The sequence below is a fragment of the Arachis stenosperma genome, chromosome 5, assembly GCF_014773155.1.
Source record: "Arachis stenosperma cultivar V10309 chromosome 5, arast.V10309.gnm1.PFL2, whole genome shotgun sequence".
Taxonomy (NCBI): Eukaryota; Viridiplantae; Streptophyta; class Magnoliopsida; order Fabales; family Fabaceae; genus Arachis; species Arachis stenosperma.
The window spans coordinates 120,037,305-120,048,451 of NC_080381.1; the positions used below are offsets into that span (position 1 = coordinate 120,037,305).

Below are 11,147 nucleotides of genomic sequence, written 5' to 3' on the forward strand. Positions count from 1 at the left end.
TATATTTTGATGTACATTTTATAGCATAGTTATTCATTTTATAGGACATTCATATATCAGGTCTGTGTCCAAATTCCATGTTATTATTTTTCATGCAAAATAGTCATTTTCAATATATTCAAACCCAATTTAGATTAGGATATCATTTTAATAAAGACACTAAAAATATATTTTTTTCAAAATATTTACATGTATTATGATATTATTGGATATCTTTATTAAATTCGTTAATAATTTATTTTTTAATAAATCAGAACAAAATCGGTTTATTATAGCAATAATAATAAATCCAATTGTCCGCATTATAATTATTAGACCCGATTTAATCCAATCAATTTACATAATCTAAACTGAATCATGTTTAAATTTTTTGATAAAAAGATAAATATATCCCTAATTTTTATTTAAAAAAAATATGATCTAGTGGGTTATGTAAATTGGTCGGTTCGACTGCAATTAAGTTTATTATTATTGTTTTAAAAAAATCGATTTTTTATTCTAGTTTATTAAGAAATTTAAAAATAACCAATTTATTTTTTTTACCAAAGATAGGAGACTCGAAACCCGCAACCTCTTAAATGAATATGGGGGAGACTATACCATTTGAGCTATAATTTATTAGCACCAATTCATTAATACGTTCAATAATAATGTGACACATAAATATCTCTACAAAAAGACATTTTACGCATTATGGAACATCGTCCTTTAGATTAAAATACTTTTAGATAGATTTAAGAAATTAACGGTATATCATAGACACTAAAAATTAATTATTAAATTAATTATTTATATATAATACATATTAAAATATAAAATATATATAAAAAATAATTTAACCAATATATATATATATACAGTGACTATTGTTTTTATAATTATTTTATTTATTTTAAATTTTAAATTCTTTAAAAGTAAAAAAATTTAAAATAAAAAAAATTAACGTTGACTAACTAAAAAATTGTTCTTATACTTTCTATTTTCGAAATTAATTATGCAGGAGATATCATATCATTCTTTTCTTTTGATTGTTTTTTTTTTTTTTGGTTAAAAGCTTAATCTTGTAAAATCAAAATAATACTTTTAATAGTTTAATTAATAAAAGTTTCTTTTTAAATATGACTTGTTCCTATAAAGTTAATTTTAATATATATTGCAATACCAGTAAAATTAATACCTTAGTAAATAATCTTCTAAAAGAATCGGAGCTCTGTATAGAAACAAATTAGATCATGACTTTGCATTTTTTTTTTTGGTTATTTATGATATTTTTTATAATAAATAAGTAAAAGATTAATTTGTTACTAATTTAAATTATTGACTAATAAATTATTATATATATATTAAATTATATTTAAATTTTTAATATTTAAATAAGGGGACAAGTGAATTGATGAATGTATCTATTGAAGTCGGTCAGAAAGGAGCTTTTCTAACATGCGAATTCAACACAGAAACATAACGAATCAAACGCGAAAAAGAAGAATAAGATTCGCATCTCTCTCTCTCTCTCTCTCTACTTTATGATACTTAGCTCTTCAAAACTCAGAATCTGTCACTCTTTTTCTTCTTGGGAGATTTCTAGTGTCAGGTTTGCTTTGTCTTTCTCTTTCTTCTTCAATTCCCATTCTTGTGGAATTTTACCCTTTTGAATCTCTCTAGTCTATGCTATATTCCATTCACCTCAAAGCATCATTTTCATTCTGGTTTTCCTATTTACGCTTCATTTTTGGTCCATTCCTTTTCTTTTTGAAGCTTTAGATTTGTGCCATGAGTATGCTCAATTCTTAATTCATGCTTTCCGTTTTCAAATTTACATGCTATGGTTATTTTGATTTTCCTCTTACTAGCTAGCTACTTGGATCTTTGGCATTCTTCCCCTGCTTTGTGAAGTTGTGTTGTTTTTAATTGCTTGAAAATGATGCTATATGAATCTGTTAGGGTGAAAAAGAAGTTGCATTTTTTATGCCCCTTTTGATATGATGAGTTCATTGCAGGTTTGTGTCTCCTTGTGTATAGTAGCAACTAGGAATAGCAAGTTAGTTGCTGAGAATCCTGGAAATCCCAACATAGATCACAAGTGAGAATAGAGACAAAGATAGAGATAGAAAGTCATGGATTATGAAAATAATAGCTGGATTTGGGATGGGGTATACTACTACCCTCACCTGTTTGGTGGAATAATGGTGACAGCTGCTTTGCTGGGCTTGTCAACAAGCTACTTTGGTGGGATTGGATCCTTCCACAAGAGGAAATCCGGTGAGAAGAAGCGTGTTCGTGTCTACATGGATGGCTGCTTTGATCTTGTGCATTATGGTCATGCCAATGCACTCAGACAAGCAAAAGCCCTTGGTGATGAGTTAGTTGTTGGGGTTGTCAATGATGAGGTTATCGCGGAACATAAAGGGCCGCCGGTTTTCAACATGGAGGAGAGGTATGCAGCTTGCCTCTGTGTGTTAGTTTTAGGATTTATTGCATAGCATATTTGAATCCTGTTTCCTTTTAGATGCCCCTTTTCCTGTTAATCTCCTTTTGATTTGTTCTATTGATCAAAAGAAGTAAGTAACTATATGATTCATCTTAAGCTTTGAAATTGTAGCATCTTTTATCTTGTTGCATTTTTTAATTCTTTAAATAGTTATTGACTTACATGATTAAAAGTATCCCGATCAATGATGATATACCTAGCTATCCAGGAATTAGAAGTGTACTTAAGTTATAAAATTATGGGTAGGTAATTATGTTACTGAACCTGGTATCAAACAATAGTGTAAAGGCCATGCAGATTCTGCTGCTGTAAGCTCTTGTTCATGTAAGTTTCTAAGTTCATTTCACTATATGGAACAATGAGAGAAAAACTCGGATTCTATTGAAAGGAAGAATTAAGTTTCAAAAGAGCTTATTAAAGCAATTCTAGTTAAAAGAGGAATAGAGCAGTTTGATAAAATTTTATATTGTAGCCATATATGAACAGTATATGCATATATTTCTACTTGTATTGACAGCTTTATAAACTTCATTATGAAAATAAACTTTTGATTTGAAAAAATGGTTTGTTTCCAGGCTGACCCTTGTAAACGGATTGAAGTGGGTGGACGAGGTCATTCCTGATGCTCCATATGCAATTTCTGAGGAGTTCATGAATCGTCTCTTTAATGAATACAAAATTGACTATATCATACATGGCGATGATCCCTGCCTGCTTCCAGATGGATCAGATGTCTATGCTGCGGCAAAGAAAGCTGGGCGTTATAAACAAATTAAACGTACTGAAGGAGTTTCCAGTACAGATATTGTAGGTACTAAGTTTCTCTGCTTGTATTAGAAGGCCTGAAATTTTGTGAACCATGTGTATGTGCTCTAACTCTGCTTCAATCCAGGAAGGATACTTGCTTCTTCAAGATGTCGAGAAAATGGTGAAGACCATATTGTTAATGGTGAGCAACATCAAGAAGAAAGCCAGTCCGAGGACTCCCACATATCCCAATTCTTACCAACATCGCGCCGGATTTCCCAGTTTTCAAATGGCAAGGTATTTGATTTCTTGTGTAGTCAAGTTTCCCATTGCAGTATGTGTATACTTAGTTGATACTTGAAACTTGATAGTTCGGCATACCGATTAATCTGAATATCTTTAGATTATATTTGTTTTTGGTTTGCTATATTTTATTAATTCTTTTAGAGCCATTGCAAAGGATATTAATATTTTTGGAGATCTACTTGATGTAACACACTGGTTTTGATATATCATTGGCTTCATGGAATTTTTTATATGTTGGCAATTTTCCACGGAGAGGAGGCACAAGGGGGTGTCTGTGATAGTTTCAGAGACAGGTTCTAACATTATGAGTAATCACTAATCTTCAAAACATGGAACATTTTGATCTTTGCAAAATTTTAGTGAATGGTGATACTTGTCTGTGTTATAATGTTGTGAGGAACTTTTTAATTGGGATAATCCATTGCCATTTCATCTAACTTCAGGAGCCTGGAGCGAATGCTCGAATTGTATACATTGATGGGGCATTTGATCTGTTCCATGCAGGGCATGTTGAGGTACATAAAAGTTTCATATTATTTTAACCAAGTTCCAAATTTCATTCTCCCAAAGGCACTATCTCAGCTAATACTCATGGATGGTATTTTCTTATTGACTTTATTTTCTGTTATTCACTACTCTTTTAGATTCTTAAGAGGGCTAGGGAGCTTGGAGATTTTCTTTTAGTTGGTATCTACTCAGATGAAACAGTGAGGTATAGTTTCTTATTTAGCAAATTTGATTTTGATTGGTATTATCTCAAGTATTATGTTAACACTAGATAAGAGAGTAACAAGTAACAACTTACCTTTAGGGAACACCGGGGGAGTCACTATCCTATTATGCGTCTTCATGAGCGTAGCCTTAGCGTGCTGTCTTGCCGTTATGCCAATGAAGTCATTATCGGTGCACCTTGGAAAGTTACAAAGGATATGGTATGTCAATTTTTTTATGTGTGCAGTGTGCTTGTCTTTCCCATTTTCCTAACCATTCTTAATCAAGCATTGAATGAAATTATCTATGTTCATTTCATATTTTTTGTTCCTTTGAATCAAACAGAACTTTCAATATCTCTATTTTTTGTTCCTTTGAATCAAACAGATTACAACTTTCAATATCTCTCAAGTTGTGCATGGGACTGTTGCTGAGAACTCACTTAAGGTAAGTTCACTGAAAGCTATTCTGTTCATATGTGGCAAATATATTATCTTCCTTTTTTGCTGGTATTGATATTGGAGCATGTTGTCTTGTTCAGTCTGAAAGTGATCCTTATGAGGTTCCGAAGAACATGGGGATATTCCGCTTGCTCGAAAGCCCGAAAGACACCACTACTACTTCTGTAGCCCGAAGGATAATAGCTAACCACGAAGCTTACAAGGTTTGTGTGTCTCTTTTTTTTCATTCATTTGTTCAAAATTTTGGAAAATTTGAACTGCCCTTAAAATCTGTGTTTGTGACTTTTGTATGCTTATAGTATATCACAAATTGTATAATTCCCTTCTAAAAGCAAATATCCAAGAAAGATGTAGCTAGGTCTACTATTAGGACCAAGGTTCCAAAAACCTAACCGATCATCGAATAGGTAGAGGTTCAAAAGTTTAAGGTTTAATCGAGGTTCAACTTTATATTTGTATATCAAATATATATTGTTCTTTTAAAATGGAATTCTGTGTTTCATTATTTTAAATTGGTTAACTGTTAAAAAAATCAGTTCGGTTTTTACCAATTTACAAGGCTTACCAATTTTTGACCGGTCCATTGACAACCGATTTTCATCTTGAACCGGACCGGTTTGATGGTTGGTTTTCAGTTAACCCGATTGAATTGACCTGTTCGATCCGGTTTTCATAATCATGATTAGGACCTGTAACCATTTTGAGTTTCATACAGTTGAAATTCTAATTCAAAATTCGATGTCTAAGGTTTTATGACATAGACTTGTGCTACTCTTTTTGTTGTGTAAATGCTGCAGAAACGAAATGCCAAGAAGGCACAGAATGAAAAGAGATACTATGAAGAAGAGAAAAAATATGTCTCTGGGGAATAAGCCTTGTATGGAATTGTGTCACAGCCTTAGTTTGCTACACTAGTCTCCAAGAGTAAAGAGATGCTGATCTATATAGCATAAGTTGTGGATGGACTACATATGATTAAAATTTCCTCAATAACTGATGAAGTAATCTGCCACTTTGTTAAGTGAAAGGTTCCTTATATGGTTTGCTTATTACTCATTTTTTGGCATGTCTTGATGGGGTGGTATTTTATTTTATATGCTCCATTAGAGGTTGCCTTAATAACTTGACAATTGTATCAAAGCATATGTGCAGACCTTAATATACATCAAAGGTTCTGCCTTGTTTGCTATTTCTTTTTTTACTTTTTTTTTTAATAATTATTAACATTGGATTATATATACATCATTGTTATAAGAATCGGACCAAACCGATCGATTCAGATGGGTTAATCGAGAATTATTTACTAGATCGGTTCGTTTTAGATAAAAAATTGGTTGATAATGAATCAGTAAAAAAATCAGAAAATTCAGTCGAAGAACCAGTTGACTAGTTAAATTGGTACGATCTTTTAGCAATTAACTGATTAAAAATAATAAAATATAAAATATTACTTTTTCTCTCCTAAAATCTATGTATTTTATACGTTGTATTATTTTCTTATATCTAATTCAATCCTAGATGAATAACGATTGAAATATTAAACTTTTGAACTTCTAACTCTGTTGGTTTAATAATCCGTTTGATTTTTAGAATCCTGATATATAGGAATTAGTAGCTAGGATAGGTCCCAAGCTTTGCCACCTTTCATGTTGAATTTCTTGAGCCTTCCGAAGAACATGACAAGAATAAGGATGAACTTGCCTTTGTTGCTCCATTTCCCAGAAAATCCAACCCATAAATCTTTGCAACTACCATTCGCTTTCAATTGCCTTGCGCAGCTATATCCCATTGAGAAACCTACGTTCCCATATGCACTGCACCATTCCAAACATTTTTTAATACTTGTTAATTAGTATTTAATTAATAAATTGTAAATAGACTTACGAATTAAAAAAAAAAGAACAATTACGTTTACTTCTCCTGTTGTTCAATGTTAAGCATTATTTATCATAATATTTCTTAATTTGTATATATATAGATAAACACTAATTTTCTCTGATATTATTTAAGTTAGGTAACATTTAATTTCCCGTGTGTTTTATAAATTGTTACAATGGTCTTCTTTATAATTTTGTATAGGCATGACAAGATAATAAATAAGTAATAGGGAACTAATTTTTAATTTGTTAATATTAATTAATTTATTATTGTAAAAAAACTTTAATTTTATTTTTTTTTAAGAATTTAGTGTTTTTTTTTGGTGACTTAAGAATTTAGTGTTTAAAATTATGATTTAAGGTCTAGAATTTAAAATTTAAAATTTAAAATTTAGAGTATTAGAATTTAGAATAAAAAAACATTAGCTATCCAGTTGAACTAAAAATTTTATATTATTATCCTCAAATTTAATAAGAGGCTAGTGTAATTTACTCAATTTTTTGTATTTTATATTTTGTTCATTATGTTATTTTCAACTTCTCTCAATATAATTTTCAGTACAATAAATAATTAATCTAAAAATTAAGAACTAGTATCTGAGTTATTAAATAAATATATTTTAGTAAATAAATTTACAATCAATATTAATTTTTTTAATTAGTGTGCAAATGATTAAAATGACAAATATTATACTATAATCCAAATAAAGTGCAAAAATGGGTTGTTCAAGATAACTTAACATAACCTAAAGAGTATATACCTATTTTGGTCCTCAAATAATTTTAAACCAGACATTTTAGTTCCTAATTAAAATTAATTACTCGATTGGTCCCTAACAATTAATTCCGTCAGTCACTTAGGTCCTCGCCTCCGTCAACTCTAACGGAAGACAAAATGGTCTCTGAAAACTCTAACATGGGACAAAATGATCCCTGACAACTCTAACAAAGGACAAAATGATTACTGACCCCTTTATTCGAAAACGACACTATTTTTTTCCAATTTTTATCATATCTCGCATAACCTTAACATTCATACTCTCCTTTTTCACCTTTACGGTCTTCTTTTCCATCTTTTTCTTCCTCTTCTTTACCTCCAAAATTAAGCTATAGTGTAATTGTCACACGTGTCGCACCTACCTCAATATGTCATGGACCACACACTTCCTAAATCTTTGTGACTGGTACATCTACCTCCTCTGCACTTCACCCACCAAAAGCATTCACTTCCACGTCTTTGATAACATCACTTCCAACCCCGACAATGTCCACGGCATCCTCAAAATCAAGTTCTACAACTACTCCAAGGGCACGCCTTTCCCTACTCTCCGGCAAGAAATATAGATTGTTGGACATTAGGACATCATGAGAAGATTCTCCTTCAACATCATATGCAAATTCTCATTTGAAATAGACACCGAGTGCTTCATTCATTCTTTCACGGAATCCAAGTTGGATAAGGCAGCTTCGACCTCGCATCCAAGCTATTACAACGAGCAATGTTGCCGTTGCCGCTCATATGGAAACTGAAGCAATTATTGAACATTGGTTCGCAGGAAAAGCTGAAGGAAGCGATCAAAGTGGTGGACAATGTGGTCATGGAGATGTTAAGGCAGAGGAGGAGGGAGATGGCAACGACGACGACGAGTTTTAAGAAATAAGACTTGCTATATAGATTCATGGGATCCATCGAAGACGACAATTAGTTGAGAAATTTAGGCATTAGTTTCCTAAGTATGAATTGGTTGAGAACGAGAATTTTTTTTCTTGTGAACATTAAATTTATAGAGTATGCATTGTGTAGTTTGAAGTTACAGTGTTAAATTGTTAGTGCTATGCGAGATATGATAGAAATTGGGAGAGAACAGTGTCGTTTCCGAACAGAAGAAATCAGGGACCATTTTGTCCCCTGTTAGAGTTGTCGGGGACTATTTTGTCCTCCGTTAGAATTAACGGAGTAAAGGACCTAAGTGACTGACGGAGTTAATTGTTAGGGACCAATCGAGTAATTAATTTTAGTTGGAGACTAAAGTATCCAGATTGAAATTCTTTAAGGACCAAAATGAGTATATACTCTAACCTAAAAAATTGATTAGATAATATAAATAAAATAAAGGAATCAATTCAATAAAAAATATTAATAATAGTTGAGAAAGAATATATATATATATATATATATATTATATATATATATATATATAAGATATATATTATATATATAAAAGTGAAGAGAGAAAAGAAATTAAAGTGGCATGCCTGATGACTTCTATGGTGATATTGAAAACATTAAAGTTGAGAGGATCCTCTCTGAGGCTTTTGTTCTCAGTGATGCAAATCAAAATAATGAAAATAACCAAATATGAAAGTTGAGAGAACAAAAGGCACTCCACTAGGCTTCTTTTGTCTCTCTTGGCTTCATTTTCAGTTTTGTGGTCCATTATGGGCATGAATGTTGTGTATGGTGGAAGGTACCTGATTTACATACCCATAACAATCATATCAAATTATTACACATAATTTATGAAAAGAAATATAGTAAAAACTCAGGTGCAGTTGTTATCTTTAAGAATTGTAAGTAAATCTTTACCAAAAAATAGACTTACATCATGACGACAAAGAGGACCAATATAGCTGAAGAGATAGTAGAGAGGTCAAAAACGGATTCACCAGAATGTCTAGCATTTGTGATTTGAAACAAAGACGCAACAAATTTCTGATAAGGATTCAAACCATCCGTGATTTGTGTTCCCCACTCCATGGAACAAAAAATCACAAATTGAATTATATTGAACCCCAAAACGGTGGCAACAAGTAGCCAAGAATGAAGGGCAGGTAGCAAATGACCAAAACCTATTTCCTTTGAATTCTTAAGCAAGTATGAAAATTCCTCTCTTTTGGTAATTTTCTCAAGAACCCAAATCACAAACCTCAAGCATGGTGCATATAAGGTGTTACCAAGAAGGATATATGGGAGAATAATAAGAAGAAGTTCTGAATTCTTCTTGAAAACTATCATATTTTCATTTGTGGGGACATAGCCACAACTTGCAAAAGTTGAAACTATGGTGAATAAAGAAAATGTTAGGGTTTTGATACCTTTTTCTCTAAGTACTTGCCTTGCACTAGGTATGAAGCTCATGTACATAGAAACCAAGAAAGTGCCAACAAATTGAAGCACCAAAAAGTAACCTAAAACTACATGACTCAAATACTTAAGGGAGTTAGACCTAAGTATATGTTTATTGTTAATATCATAATTGACATCAATGACTTGGTTTTGGTCTTGTGATGAGTGATGATTAGGAATAGAAACTAAACCAAGCTCAATTTGATCATTGACCTTTTTTATTGGAAGACTATTATTAGTACTAACTTTGACACTATAATCATTTTTCATGGAAGTGAATGAATTGTTATTATTGAACCTAGCAAAGACAAGTTCTAGTAAGGAAATGAAAACTTCACCACCAAAAAACATAAGAAAAGTTATGAGGACGAGTTGGGAGTTAGAGAAAACTTCCATTTCTATGGCCGTCATACTTGAGACAGTAGAAGCAGAGACAGAAGTATAAAACAGGTCGAAGTTCTTAGGCTTAACATAGGTTTTTGGTTTCGATACCTTGAGACCCAAGTATCCAAAAACAGACATGATCATAAAATAACAAAGCTGAATGAAAAATGAGTTGAAGTTGAATTGGAAATAAGGGCTAAAAAGATGTTGTAGCTTCCTACCAAAGAAGGAAAGGTTCATCATTTAATTTGATTAAAAATTGAATGGGGACTTGGATGATTACGTGAAGTGGGAATTGGAGGCATGCATTTATAAAGGCATTGGGAAGTCATTTTTGTCTTAAATAAAATATAAATTCATCTCTATTAAATAAAATATAAAATCTCTTCTAATAATATATTTTGGAAAAAAAACAAAGTGATTTTAAAAAAATAGTTTGATGGAAGATTTGTCTTAAATTTCAAAAATTAGATATTAATATAATTTTTTTTTCATATTTAGAATAGAATGATTCATAGATGACTTAACTTATCTCGGATATTATACATTTGAAATACAATAAGTTTGTCAAACAAATTAAATTTTGGGAGCATCCAAGATTAACATATTAAATCTTTTTTTATATATTGGATGATTGCATCTGGAATTCATGTATATTAATACCTACTATATTTGAGATATGTTTCAGAATTTAAATTGATAAATATTTCATAAATACGTATATTAATAAATAAAAAAATTATTTTTTATATATAAAAATCTTATTTATATTGACTTTTTTTTAGGATGATATAATTAATATATTAAGTAGTATTACTTACTTATTAGTTACTTATATGTTTATTTCTTTTAACATATGCTATTTTAAAATATTTTAAATATAATCCGTCTTAATTAATGGTCAAAGCTAGTAATTAAGCAGCAATGTTAGCATAAAAAAAAACGTAAATTTAAAATTTAAAAACTTTTAATAAATTTCTTAATTCTTTACAGTAATAATTTAGTATACTATATAAAATATGGAAAATAGTGGCGGTTTTTTATGG

General features: G+C 30.9%; 2 protein-coding genes across 2 annotated transcripts; one reads left to right on the top strand and one right to left on the bottom strand.

Moving 5' to 3' along the window:
* Positions 1 to 1,407: 1,407 nt before the first annotated feature.
* LOC130982432 (ethanolamine-phosphate cytidylyltransferase-like) lies at positions 1,408 to 6,063 on the top strand. Its single transcript, XM_057906439.1, has 10 exons — positions 1,408 to 1,591; positions 1,998 to 2,434; positions 3,064 to 3,299; positions 3,381 to 3,532; positions 3,985 to 4,056; positions 4,186 to 4,253; positions 4,353 to 4,473; positions 4,640 to 4,699; positions 4,794 to 4,916; positions 5,511 to 6,063. The coding sequence occupies exons 2-10, from the start codon at positions 2,115 to 2,117 to the stop codon at positions 5,583 to 5,585; spliced, it is 1,227 nt and encodes a 408-aa protein (XP_057762422.1). The 5' UTR covers positions 1,408 to 1,591; positions 1,998 to 2,114; the 3' UTR covers positions 5,586 to 6,063.
* A 228-nt stretch (positions 6,064 to 6,291) lies between these two features.
* LOC130982431 (sodium transporter HKT1-like) lies at positions 6,292 to 10,344 on the bottom strand. The gene is made up of 3 exons (XM_057906438.1): positions 9,194 to 10,344; positions 8,847 to 9,062; positions 6,292 to 6,527 (listed from the first exon to the last, which is right to left on the bottom strand). The coding sequence occupies exons 1-3, from the start codon at positions 10,342 to 10,344 to the stop codon at positions 6,329 to 6,331; spliced, it is 1,566 nt and encodes a 521-aa protein (XP_057762421.1). The 3' UTR covers positions 6,292 to 6,328.
* Between the last annotated feature and the right edge of the window lie 803 nt (positions 10,345 to 11,147).